The sequence below is a fragment of the Oenanthe melanoleuca genome, chromosome 19 (genome assembly GCF_029582105.1).
Source record: "Oenanthe melanoleuca isolate GR-GAL-2019-014 chromosome 19, OMel1.0, whole genome shotgun sequence".
Taxonomy (NCBI): Eukaryota; Metazoa; Chordata; class Aves; order Passeriformes; family Muscicapidae; genus Oenanthe; species Oenanthe melanoleuca.
Genome location: NC_079352.1, coordinates 7,827,593 through 7,841,018, shown reverse-complemented (window position 1 = coordinate 7,841,018; position 13,426 = coordinate 7,827,593). Strand labels below are relative to the sequence as shown.

Genomic DNA, 13,426 nt, shown 5'->3' with positions numbered 1-13,426 from the left:
CATCAAGCCATATCTACAGATGCAAGGACACCTAAGTGAAGAAACAACCAAGACATCCAAAGAAAGATCCATAAATAACAAACATTAACTGTTTGCTTATTGATTTGTAGCCTTATTTTGCACTAAATAAAACTAAACTCAACTCCCAGACACGACCTTTAAAAACTCCTGCTCATCCTATGCAGGCTCTTTGAGATCCTGCTCCTTGCCAGCAGCTGGACAGTCCCACTGCCAAAGCAAAACGTTTGGGTAACACTAGCTAACATCACACAGCAGGAAACCTCGTGCCTTTCTGTCACCAGCCCTGATAACCCCTTTTTCACCTGTTTAGTCAGGTCATCACATCTCAGAAACCCAAATACAAGCATGGATGAGAAGCTAGTGCTTCCCACAGTACAGAATTTGAATTAGAGATCTAGCCAGGAGATCAAAGAGAAAATCCCCATAATTTCAGATTCCCTACTAATAGATGTGTCCAGTACACAGTCCCTGGTATATCAGGGCCCATGATACCACTGTACTGGCAATAAAACATAGTACCTAGGATGTCAGGAAGTCATTTAAGCAACAAAGACAAAACAAAAAAAGAAATTGGGTGAAAAACTGATCTCCCTCCCCAGTACTCAGATAGCAGTGTTGTTTTCATAAATAACAGTATCAAAATATTGTCCCTGTAAAAAACGAAAGGAAGAGGAAGAGTGACTGATTCATGTTATACTTGATTCCTCAATCAGGTTGCAATTTTACATTTTGGTATCAGTGATCTGTTACAACCCAACATCATGATGACTTTCATTGGAGTAAATATGTGCATGGAAAGTCACTGTCCATGCCAGTAGGAGTGACTAAAAATATTCAGAGCCCTACTATAAACAACTGACCATGAGATAGAGCCTCCAAGAGAATTTTATATAGCAGTGAAATCATTTTTGGGAGCTGCTTTCCAAATAGTATTTAACCTGACAACAACAACAACAAGTTGATAGCTTTTTTATCTCCTCCTCAGACTAATTCTTCCATCATACTCTACTCTTGACCTGCATCAGCTCTCTTTCTCTAGGCAAATAAATGTACATTTTGTTATTTATAAGGCAATGCCCACCACCAATACTTTCCTAAGTAAGTGCATCAATGCTCCCCTAAATAGTCACTGAACCTTTGAAACCTATCCCTAAAAATACTGCCCTGTATGAATGAATCAATGAATCAAGTTTTATGAACACAAAAGTTCCACAAAAGTACTGTTTTACTGTAAAAATGAAATAAACAAAACCACATCCTAGATGTACTTAAAGCAGTAACAAAGTAATGCAGATATAATTTTAAGTCATTATGGTACAGATACATACTTCTGTCTACTAAATAAAAGTGCTATAAAAAAGCTACATGAAAAAAACACTATCTTGTCAAAACTGTGCATCTGCTTTAGTAAGGCATAAAGTGACCTGAAGAACCAGGACCACCTGAGCTGACAGAAGTACTCCTCTACTTGTTCAGTGCTCTCCTCAGTCTTCCTGAGTGGAAAAAAGGGTTTGAAGGAGGGTATAATAAGAAAAATTAAAACACACCAGACAGTCTAGTACTTCTTATTGTAGTAATTTGTCACATTAGGTAAGAAAAAATAATCATTTCCAGCCATTGTAGAAATAACAATCCGAACAAGACTACTGTTACTGCTCATTTTTATGTTCCTAAACAGCTTGACTTGCCACAGCCAACAAAGTTATAGCATGCAGCCATGACAGACAGAATCTTGCTCCCAAAGTTATTAATATTATGCAATATACATTATATATCTTGTGACATACAAAAATAAAACATTGAACTTACAGTATTCAATAAATTCCGTCTTAATCTCTTCCCTCGAGTTGACAAAGGCTTTTCCTCTCTCAGTTCCAACTACAAAAACATTTTTTTCATATACACCAATACAGGCAATTTCTGCCTTGGACTTGGCAAGTTCTTTACACTATGAAAAGAAAAAGAAAAAGCTTTTATTACCATAGTTAAGATGCAGTTAATAAAAATGTATGTGGCAGCATGTAAAACAATTACTATACTACTGCAAGCACCCACCCTTCAGAAGGTACTGAGTGCAACATAACATCAGCCAGCAACAAAGAACAATTTACACATCTGGAATGCCTCTCATCAGAAATCTTAAAATTGTGGATTCATTAGCAAAATTAAGGTCTTGTATAGATTCAGACATTGTATCGCTTTTAATTAAAATTACTTATAACATTAATCCATGGTAAATTATCACTTCCATAATGATCATACTGAGGGTCTTACTCCAACTTTCAACAAAGCATACAGGAGTTCTGTACATTCACTGCACACTTCTCTCACACCATGTTCTGTTCAGAAATGTAATAAATAAGGGGCCTTTTGTTCGCCTGACAGACTTTAGACCTTGAAGGAATATTGCCAAAGATTTGTGAGGCCAGGATGTTAATTGTTCTGCTTTGATCCTCTGACAGACCTTGAAAAAGATATCGCCAGAACTTGTTAATTGTTTTGCTCTGCTTGCTCGCTTGATAGGCCTTAAAGTAAAAAAAGCCAGAATGTGTTCTGCTTTGCTTGAATAATTACATATTGTTTTAAGTGCCAAGAAAGGAGTCAGTGGCTGAGGAAGACTACTCGCCCTCATCCCCCGACCACCAGAAGGCAGAAAAAGACCCCCTAGCAACTGGAGGAGCATGCGCAGAACTACTGGAGGAGGAGCACGTAACCCAAAAACTGAACAGCATAAAAGAAACAAACTAAGGGGGGTGGGGTGCGACAGTTAGTGGAGCGAGACTCCTCTGTCGGCCAGCGCTGATTTTGCTTTTGCTTTCTGTAACCAATAAATCTTTTAAATTGTTATTCGATCTTTTATGGCCCATTGCGCTCATTTATAACAAGAAAGATGTGGCTCCAAGAGGAAGGCTCCCTGTGGTCTGCCCTGCCCTGTCTGCTGGGCCCAGGCTCAGCTGAATTCCCCTGAACGGACGGATTGCACCATCCCTGCAAACACCTACATACATTCTGCCAGGAGAAATTTCTGGCAAGAATTAAGGCAGGAAGCCTTAACTAGTGAGATGATCAGGTAGTGATCACAAAAGGTCAGTCTCTCCTAGGAACTAAATCAGAGTTTGCTACAAAAATACTGGAATGCTCTTCCCAGAGAGATGGTGGAATCACCATCTCTGGATGTGTTTAAGAAAAGGCTGGACATGGCACTTGGTACTATAGTCTAGACTCTGAGTTGAGGTGTTAGGACATAGGTTCGACTCAATGATCTTAGAGGTCTCTTCCAACCTCATTATGCTGTGATTCTGTGAAACTATAAAAACACCAACAGTTGCAGCATGGGAGGAAAAAGTGACACAAAGACTTTAAGAACCAGATATATCCAATGGGATAGAAGACTTGCAATATATTTTTATAACTATTCCATTCAAAGTTTCATTGCTAAGAAGAAAATGTTTGTTCTTGCTTATCATTAAAAAAACCCCAATTTTAAAGAACCAAATCTTGGACAGTGCCTCAACTTCAAGGAAATGGGACAGACATTTCCACTCACAGCCCCAGCCAACCATAAACACCACCACACAATTGAATAACTTCTAAAAAACAGACAGTATGCCAACAAAAAGAAGTATTTTCTGAACAAGTTTTGTTGGGTTGGTACAGCAGCTGAAGAGAAGGTATTAGCCTCAAAACCATTTATTCACTCTACATCACATATGACAAAGACCAGAACACACTCTTGCCTTTCAACCATGCTGTAGCTAAGCAATCAACAAATATTTCTGATTTATTAGACAAAATAATTTTTAAAACAACCACACCACAATGAGAAACATTACTGATAGCATGATTTATCACAAGCAAAGGTTGAGTTACAGCTGGTTGGACAACACACAGTACTGTACAGATGCAACAATCCACCTTCCCTGCTGCCCAGTGGGAAGCAATATACTGATGTAATTCCTGCAAATACCAAGACAGATTTATGACAAAAAAATTTAACTTTTCTACTAACCATTGACTCAAGTCCTGACATGAGGAATGTAACCACCATTCTGCTTTCCAAGGATTCCTCAACATGGAGGGATGTTGTTCGTGCTATAGTTTGAGCCATTTTCCTCCTGTAAAATGAAAGGAGAAAAAAAATCACCTCAATAGACAAGACATATCAAGTAAACTAGACATTTCACAGGCTGATGAAATACTTTGCTGTTCCTGTAGAACCTGGCCACACAATGTGGCTCAAATTTTCAAAGGTGACAGGACAGAAGCCCAAATGACCAACACTGCAAACTCAAAAGACATGTAGTAACCTTCTGACTCTCAGGCACAGGCCAGCAAGCTGAGTTTGGAGGAAAAACATTCTGGATAAAGTGGCAGAGAGAGGCACAGTCAGCACTGAGGAGGAAGCAAAACTCCTTCACTGGGTCAGATGTCCTGGCTGTGTCTTCCCCAAGTCCTCACGCACCTCCACCCTCCTCACTGGTGGGGTGAGGAGCAGAAAAGCCCTTGGCTCTGTACAAACACTGCTCAGAGCTAATGAAAACATCCCTGAGTTATCATCACTCTTTCCAGCAGAAACCCAAAACAGGGTTCTACAACAGCTACTAAGAAAACTATCTCAGTTAGAACCAGCACACTGCATAAGGAGAAGACCACCACAATACAGTGCTAAAAAAATCCCTGAATTTTCCTTTCAGAACGAAAAAACTGAAGACCAAATGTTACAACCCACCCCTGAAGGCAGGGTAAATGAGACGCCTGGGGGCGTTACCTAGGTTACATACCCTAGTCTAACAGTGAAAGATCAGTGTAAATATATACATAAACAAGAAAGTACACATATATATTTATTTATGTATGCGTGTCTTAGTTTAAAAGACAAGTGTCTGCCAAGGAAGGTGGGAACCTCCCTTGGAATGGAGAGTATGACCTCCTTCCCTCTGAATTATTATAACTTTGATATTAAGGGGCTTTCGGGCAAAGATATGGGAAAAAGAATAGCAGTTCCTTACTAGTATGTGCACCAAGGCAAACAAACAGCAGGAACAGCAGCAGCAGCGCCCAGCGCAGCCCTGTCCCGGCTGCAGTTCCGGGCACGGCCGGCAGGGGCGCTGCTGGCTCCCGGCGGGCAGGCTGCCGTGGCTCCCCGCGCCGCCAGGGGGCGCTGTGGCGCGGCCCGGGCCCCACACGGTGATGGCGGGAAGGGATGGAGGGGAAGGGATGGGGAAGAGGCTTCGCTCCACAAACCCCCCGGGGCAGCCGAGCCCGGGGCCACGGCAGGAACGGCAGGAACGAGCTCACCCTGGGCAGCAAGAGGCAGCCGGCACTCGGCAGCTGCAGCTGGAACCGCGCGCTGTCCCGGCAGGCAGGGAGTGTGCGCTGCAGTGCAGCACAAACCCGCAGCACTGGCAGAGCACGGCGGGGGCTGAGCAGCAGCAGCCCGGATCGCAACAGGCCCGGGAGAGGCTCCCTGGGAGGGGAAGGAGCTCGGGGATCCCGGGGTTTCCCCTGAGGCACCCCAGCAGATGGGGAAAGTCCCTTTTTTAGCGAGGCAGGGTGTTAATAAGGCCCAGTGCAATGGCTGCTCGTACGAGCAGAGCTGCACCCACGGCAGAAGAAAGGCAGAAGACAGAACAGAACTGGCAGTGGTGGGAACCCTCTCCACAGCGACCGCAGCCTGTGTGCCCTAGGAATGCTGAGAGAACACAGCCAGCAGCTGCCCCAGACCCTTTTTTTCCCAGCCCAATTCTCCCATAATCTCTGAAGGAGAGAAACTCTAAGATAAAAGTGCAGCCAGGTGCCCTCCTCCCCTGAGCTTGGCAACTTCTTTTGTCTCCCCTAAGTACTCGGTCATTCTGGTTTCTAAGCAACAAAATAGAGGATATTCCCAAAGAAAATGTAAACAAAAGGAAAACCCCTAACCTCCAACAATATGGTATGTTTATTTTAGAACAATTTTGTTGCAGTAGAAAAGAGTGCAATAAATGTGATTTGTGATAACTAAATTGTAACTATATTAGCTAATTGAACTCATGTAATTGTTACAAAGCGAAAAGGAAAAGGAAATGGTGAGACAAAGCAGATGGAATCTTCCAGATGTGGGAGTAGAATTAGGATGTAGGTTTGATAAGCAGCATCTGGAAATAAAGAGCCTAAGCTGTGCCCTCCTACCCAGTTGCCGCTCATACCCGAAGACCTGCCCCTTGTTGTGAAATGTTCTTTGCCCTTCCCCCTGCCAAGCTGTCAATCCCTCCTTGTGCCAACCCTCTGCTTGGAAATCCCCTCTGCAAATCTCCAAATTGGTTTGTTTAAATTATTCCCTCCCCCTGTGTTTCCTCATTGGGTTATGTATTGTAAGCCCCACCTTGCACTCCTCCCCAGCCTTCCGCCTATAGGTTGAGAAGTTGTACCGTCCCCGAGAACCTGCCCGACATAAAAGTCCCTGCACACCCTGCATCTTTTGTGTTTTGTCCCTGGACCCTCCTTGGTAATAAACCTCCTTGGAAACCATATGGAAGGCCTGTCCCTCTTCCTTGCCTCTGCCTGTACCTGAGCTAGCGGGTTAAATCCGGCACCACGTCAGGCTCTGCGTCACAGAATAAAAACTCCAGAGACCAGAAATAAGGGTCAACTCAAGCCAGAGTTTAGGAATGTGCCGGTAACTTTTTTCTCAGAAACATACAAATACACAATTTTTTCAGAGGAACACAAGCTTCAATAACACTTTGAAAGAAAAAAAAAACTTTCTATGAAAAGGTTCTCATGTTGGGATGGATAAGGAAAAAGGTTACCAGTAGTGGTACCTCAGATCTCCCTAGGGTCCCCTATACCAGGCTGTTTAGGAGACAAACTCTTTCGCCATCTAATTTACAGAACAGACTTACAAGTCTATTTTTTTTGTTTAGTTATGGTTTTCTTTCCTTTAAAATGCTTCACTAGATTTTGTTATTTTAAACGCAGACTTAAAGTTAAACAAGCAGAAAAAAATATGAGGTATATTAAAAAAAGGAGTCTAAAAGTTGTTCCTTATTGTGAGATACTGAATGAAAGACTTGTACACTGAAAACTCAGCTCCATGATCAGCTTACAGAGGGCAGCTGCACTCAGGAAACAGTCACCATGCAGATGTTTCTCTCAAGCACCTTACATACCAGACTTTCAGTAAAAGAAGCCTGCAAACAAAGAACTGGCAACACAACAGGTGTACCCAAAATATCGTGATAATTGATAAAATATTCATGTTAATCGTAGAAGTTTTGTATAAACCAGAATACTTAGGTGAGGCATGGACCTAGATAAAGGAAAATATATGATTTAATTATTCTGGTTTTAATCCCCCTGTTATGAATATTATGTTTTCTAAATAAGTTGTATCTACTACCAGCTTGCAAAACAAGACTTTCCCACTGCCCAGACAGATTTTGCTAAATCAGATTTCCTGCCATTATGTAATCAATTGTGGCCTATCTACTAAAGACCAGACTTCCCTAATTCTGCTGTTTTATATCTACCATGACCAGATGGTTATCTATGAGACTTGACAAATCCCTCAGAGACTTCACTTTACCCCGAGATATCATGAATGCTTTTTGACCACCATTGCTTACCTGGCAAAATTATTACAGCAAAAAAAACAACAATTATTGATTACTACGAGAAAACCATACTATAAAGAGAAGCTGCAAACCAAGGTTTGATGGAGAATAGAGTGGGCAGTGACCCCTCACGTTTCCTCAGCGCTGCATTGCTCTGTCTATATAAAATAAAGCAATCTAACTTTTGCTGAATATTGAGAGTTTTTGTTTCTCATTTATAACAATATTTTGTGATTAAAAACATTGTTGTGAAGCCAAGAGAGGCTATTAAGGTTATAGGCCCATACAGATGTACAATTATTTGCCAACCTCTCTTTAACAGCAGGCTGACAGGCTTCTGCAGCAATTCTTTGTTGTCAGCTGGAATTGTTCTTCACTAGTGGCTGTGCTGTTGCACACAGGACCACTAAGATGATAAGAGAGATGGAATAACTCTCCTAAGAAGAAAGGTTGGAAGAATTGGGATTGTTCAGCTTGGAGAAAAGAAGGCCCCAAGATGACCTAATTTTGGCATTTCAGAACGTGAAGGTAGCCTACAGAAGAGCTGGACAGGGACTCTGGACAGGAGCCTGGAGAGAAAGGACTACGAGGAAGGACTGACAGACGCCAGGATTAGACGGGATATTTTGAGATGGTGATGCCTATATACACAGCTTGAGTCATAAGATATCAATATAACCTGATATATCTATATAATCTGATACCAATATAACCTGAATTATCTATATAACATGATATCAGTACAACCTGAAATATCTATATAACCTGAATTATAGCTTTTTATACCTATATAACCTGATATAAATTACTTTCCATACAACGTAATGGTTAGTATATGGTTATTCAGCTTAATGCTGAATAGACACAAAAGAAGGAAAAAACTCACCAGGTGGATAGCTTTAGAGATAGGTAAATATAGTACTAATGAAAAACTGGCAAGTGCAAAGCTAATTAGCCACAAAATAAAGAAATTAAGGCCAGACAGACCAAAGAACACCTTGACTTTGCATGATCCGAAGACAAAGTTGAAAAGTTCAGATGCAAAGAAGACCTTGAAAGCCTTCATTAACAACCCCCAAAAACCCCCGAACTGGGGAGGCACAAGCACAGTGCAAAAGAACGATCTTATAATCATGAGCTCATACTATGTAAATTAGTTCCGGCGCACATGTGATGATCTCATCGTGACATAGTAACACTAAGCAATACTTACTGTATAAATATACCACAGCACTCGACAAAGTTAGGTGGAGATATCCTCCTCACCAGCACTACAGTAAGCAAATTCCTAATCAGTCTGTGGGGATTTACTTCCGGCCTTTCTTTCAGGCAACAAGTAGGACCCCCTGGCACAGGCTCCCCAGAGAAGCTTTGGCTGCCCCAGCCCTGGAAGTGTTCATCATCAAGCTGGGCAGTGCTAGGAGACACCTGGTCTAGCGGAAAGTCTAGATACAGCTACAGGATTTTTAATCCAAAGCTTTCTCTGATTCCGTAATTTCTACCCAGCAGCATGCAGCCTAGGTGCCAATGCCTGCCTTGGGTACGGTGAGAGCTCCTCACGTCACCGCCGTGTGCTGCCGTACACAGTCCGAGCCGCACTCAGGCCTCCCCCCTGCTCGCAGCCGCACGAGAACCCCGGCCCGAGAGCCGCGGGCGCAGCGCCGGCCCAGGTGCCACCACAGCCCCTCACACAGCCGCTCACACGGCCCGTCACACAGCTGCTCCCGCAGACCCTCACGCAGCCCTCACACAGCCCCTCACGCAGCCCCTCACACAGCCCCTCACACAGCCCCTCACACAGCCCCTCACGCAGCCCCCCACGCAGCCCCTCACGCAGCCCCTCACGCAGCCGCTCCGCTCTGCTCCGTCCGGCCCCTTCCCTTCCCTTCCGGGCCCGGCCGCCGCCGCGCGCAGGGTCCGGCACGCGCGGCCCTGCCAGCCAATGGAAGCGGCGGCGCGGCAGCAGCGCCCCCTGCTGCCCGCGGCTGGGCCGCCGGAGGGAGCGCAGCCCGCAGTACGAGCGGCGCGAGCAGCGACCCCGACCGCCGAACCCCTCAGCCCCTCACAGGCCCGAACCGCCGCCACCGCGCGCCACGGCCCGCGCCTCGCTCCGCCGGGCCCGGCCTGCCCTCCCACTCACCCGCCCCGCTCCGGCCGCCCGGGCCCTCTGGCTGGAGACGCCGCTCGGCCACGGCAGGACGGCGGGACAGCGGCGGTATTTCCGCGGGCTCTCGGCGCTGTCGAGTAGCGCCGCTCCTCGCGCGCGGTCGGGCCGACCCCAGCGCCGCAGCGGGCGGGGGAGGGTTCTCTGCGCAGCCGCGCGGCGCAGGCGCTCGCGGGGGCCGCCGGGAGTCGCAGTCTCGGCCGGGAGGGCACGGGACGGGCGGGCCCGCCCGAGCGCCCGGAACTGCTCTCCAGAAACAACAACAGCCGCCGGCAGCAGAAAGCGTGGCTTACGGTTAATCACGGCCTTCATAGCAAAGCACTGCTAGGAAAGTTAAGCCACAAACAGCAGAGGTTTATGTCCAAAAAGAGACAGAGGGTCCTGTAAGTTTAGTCGAATAAAGGGGGAGCCCATGGAGCATTCCCCCGGGGTCTCTCAAATTTTTGGAGGACACAGTCTCCTTTTCATCCTAATTTCCCAGCCGCATCCCCCTCTCTCTTTCCCCCTTGGCTGAGGTACTTGAGAGGTACACATTTCCCAGAACGCGTGGTACCTAAGATTCCACTTTAAGGCATAACCCTCCCTTTTAATTTTTAATTCAAATTGTGATAATTGATAAAAGAGCCGTGTTAATCACAGAAGTTTCAGAGTTTGTATAAACCAGAATACTTAGGTGAGGCATGAACCTAGATAAAGGAAAATATATTTAATTATTCTGGTTTTAATCCCCCTGTTATGAATATTATGTTTTCTAAATAAGTTGTATCTACTACCAGCTTGCAAAACAAGACTTTCCCACAGCCCAGACAGATTTTGCTAAATCAGATTTCCTGCCATTATGTAATCAATTGTGGCCTATCTACTAAGACCAGACTTCCCTAATTCTGCTGTTCTTTATCTACCAAGACCAGATGGTTATCTATGAGATTTGACAAATCCCTCAGACTTCACATCACCCAGAGATCTCATGGATGTTTTTTGACCACCACTGCTCACCTGGCAAAATTATGACAGCAAAAAACCCAACAATTATTGATTACAAGGAGAGACCATACTATAAAGAGAAGCTGTGTGGAGTGGGTGGTGACCCCTCACGTTTTCCCCAACTCTGTCTATATAAAATAAAGCAATCTAAATTTTGCTGAATATCGAGACTTGTTGTTTCTCATTTATAACATTATGAAATTGTTTCCCCCCATTGCTTCTTTAATCTTTCAATATCCAATTTAATTTATCAGCTAACCTACAGTTTGTCCCTAAGAGCCAGTATCTTTTTTTCCATTCATCAATCAGTGGAATCATTCCCATTGTTTCTTTTCTCTCTCTCAGTGCTAATCTTATCTACCAGCAGACCCACAGCTCGTTTGTAAAGACAAATCCAGAAGTCTTTAATTTCATTTTCAAAGATGTTAAGCATAATGGATGCTACCTATGAGATCTTTTTTCCTGGCTAAAAACAGTCTGACATCAATATTCAAATATTCATTTCCTTTGAATTTAAGTTCAATGTAGTAAAGGTGGATGGAAAGTTTTCCATTCAAAGGGAAATGCTACATTTCAAAATTTGATCCAAATTAAAAGTACTGCAATTAAAACCAAGAGATTTTAAATCAAACTACCATTTTCACAAATAACGTTATATTTATAAAACTACTAATGTATTTTCAAAATGTTCACAATGTGCTTTGGAGTTGGTCAAGAGTAACCACCTAACACTACATCTTTAAGTAAATCTCATTTGTAAAGAAATGGAAGCATTCAGCTTCCTCCTAGTTGCAATAAATAGCAAGAAACCTGTCTGGGGAATGAAGCTCAGAAGCTGGGAAAGGGACCTGCAGGATATGCTTTGGCCATTCTTGCACCATCACTGGAGGCTGTGGACTTGAGCAAAAGAAATACCAGCTGCAAACACTGACCAGAGTACCCTAAACAACTGATCTGAGGGATTCGAGATATCGTGGCTCTTGTGGTTCCTTGTCCATTCAGTGGGATATAACTGTCCTCATCATTTACACTGTGGGAAATGGAAGCATTCTGCAGCCCAACCCCAGCCACCAAAACACTTCAAAACCTTAGAAGTTTAAAAATTACCACCTCCTTAACTGAAACCAGTAGATTTCAGCCTGCAGTATTTGGATGGTTCCTTTCACAGACCCTGTGCAGGGGAAGGCGTATCCCCTGGTGAAGAACCTCAGCACAAAGGACACCAAATCTTTCTAAGCAGCCACAACTATTTAATATGTCAATTTGCCACTTCCCTTGCTGTTTAAATTGCATTTTCAATTGAAGGCATCCATAACTTCATGCACCACCATATCTTCCTGCTGCACCTTACTGCACACACAGCCAATACTGACCATTTCATGCAGATTTAGATGTCATAAATACACCCTGCTCGAAAGTAACTCAAGCAAATCCTTCTGGAAGACCAGAGAAGTTTACTTGCCTGCAAAATGGGAGCTCAATGCCAGAATGTCATTCAGAGGCTGTGTCCTGACTGTTGCCCTGCAGGCATGGACTGTTCTGGAGGGGGAAGGTGCCTTTTGATTACATCAGAGTCATTATTTTGAAAGTTATATGTGCCAGCTGCTTACTGCTGGTAAGACCATTATTGCTATGACATGGGTCCTCAGAAGAGTGGAGATCTGGTATTTCTCCAGATCAGGATTCTTTCCACTCTTCTCTATCCCTCTGTGTGAATTAACACACACAATTAACCATCAAAGCACTAGGGAAACAAAGAGTACTTTTGTCTTTGACAAAGCAGAGAATGAGCAACATTAAGCACAATAAATGGAGATCTCTCACACCAACATTTTTAGCATTCCCAGCTGTAAAATCACTTTGATTAAAACCATTCTCTCCTTCTCACCAAACCTTCCCGTTTTAACCCTTTCCTCCCAAAACACCCTCTATCACCTCCTCCAGGTGAGCTGTGAAGCTGGTAAAGTTAACTGAAGTCACAGAGTTAAGTCACACTTCATGTGGAATAGTGTTTATCCAGCGTGATTACAAGATGACAAACTGAAAAAATAGTTTCATAAGACTTCTAAATCTATCAGAGATATTTGCTGTATGCTGTAAATCAATGTTCAGACTAGAAGTAACTTATATGTTTTTAGCAGATGGAGTAATTAACAACTGTAATATATTACCATGGACCATAACAATTGCTCCATCAGTTCAGAGCCTGGAAATTAAGAACTTCCTTCTAGAAAAGATGTTCAGTGTTCTATACAGCCTCCATGGAGTTTTGCTGTCAGATTCTTGAACCAAGTATTATATCTATAAAACACCTGACTAATCAGTGTTCTTTCTAGATTTAAAATTCAAGAATAAGCCTTCTGGAAGAAAACATTTTCATCTAAATTCCTCAGTTAAAATATTTAGAATGACTTTGCTTTTCTACTTCTACTAATCAACCAGCTGGGCTCCAACAACAGATTGAAAGAGGTTTTCATTTAACTGGCTTGTGTACTGTAACTCTTCTAAAAGAAGAGAAAACCACTCTAGAGTGAGTGCTTCCTCGAAAGAAAAGTGTTCCAGCAATCCCTTCCAACCAAAAATAAATTAATATTAAAAAACCCGTTTATTGACAAAGTGCCCACATGGCACGGGAAAAAAACAACTAATAAATGCTAGATATTGA

General features: G+C 43.5%; 1 protein-coding gene across 3 annotated transcripts in view; it reads right to left on the bottom strand.

Annotated features, from left to right (window-relative positions):
• GTF2I (general transcription factor IIi) overlaps positions 1–9,941 on the bottom strand; it is a 65,501-nt gene extending 55,560 nt beyond the window's left edge. For 2 of the 3 annotated variants that reach the window (XM_056506638.1, XM_056506640.1), the window contains exons 1-3: positions 9,754–9,941; positions 4,031–4,136; positions 1,831–1,969 (exon numbers count right to left, since the gene is read on the bottom strand). In XM_056506638.1, coding sequence (XP_056362613.1) covers positions 1,831–1,969; positions 4,031–4,129 — 238 coding nt within the window. In that variant the 5' untranslated portion in view covers positions 4,130–4,136; positions 9,754–9,941. Of the gene's footprint in view, positions 1–1,830; positions 1,970–4,030; positions 4,137–8,826; positions 9,111–9,753 lie in introns of those variants that run through there. The other variant, XM_056506639.1, reaches the window with a different exon arrangement.
• Positions 9,942–13,426: the final 3,485 nt, after the last annotated feature.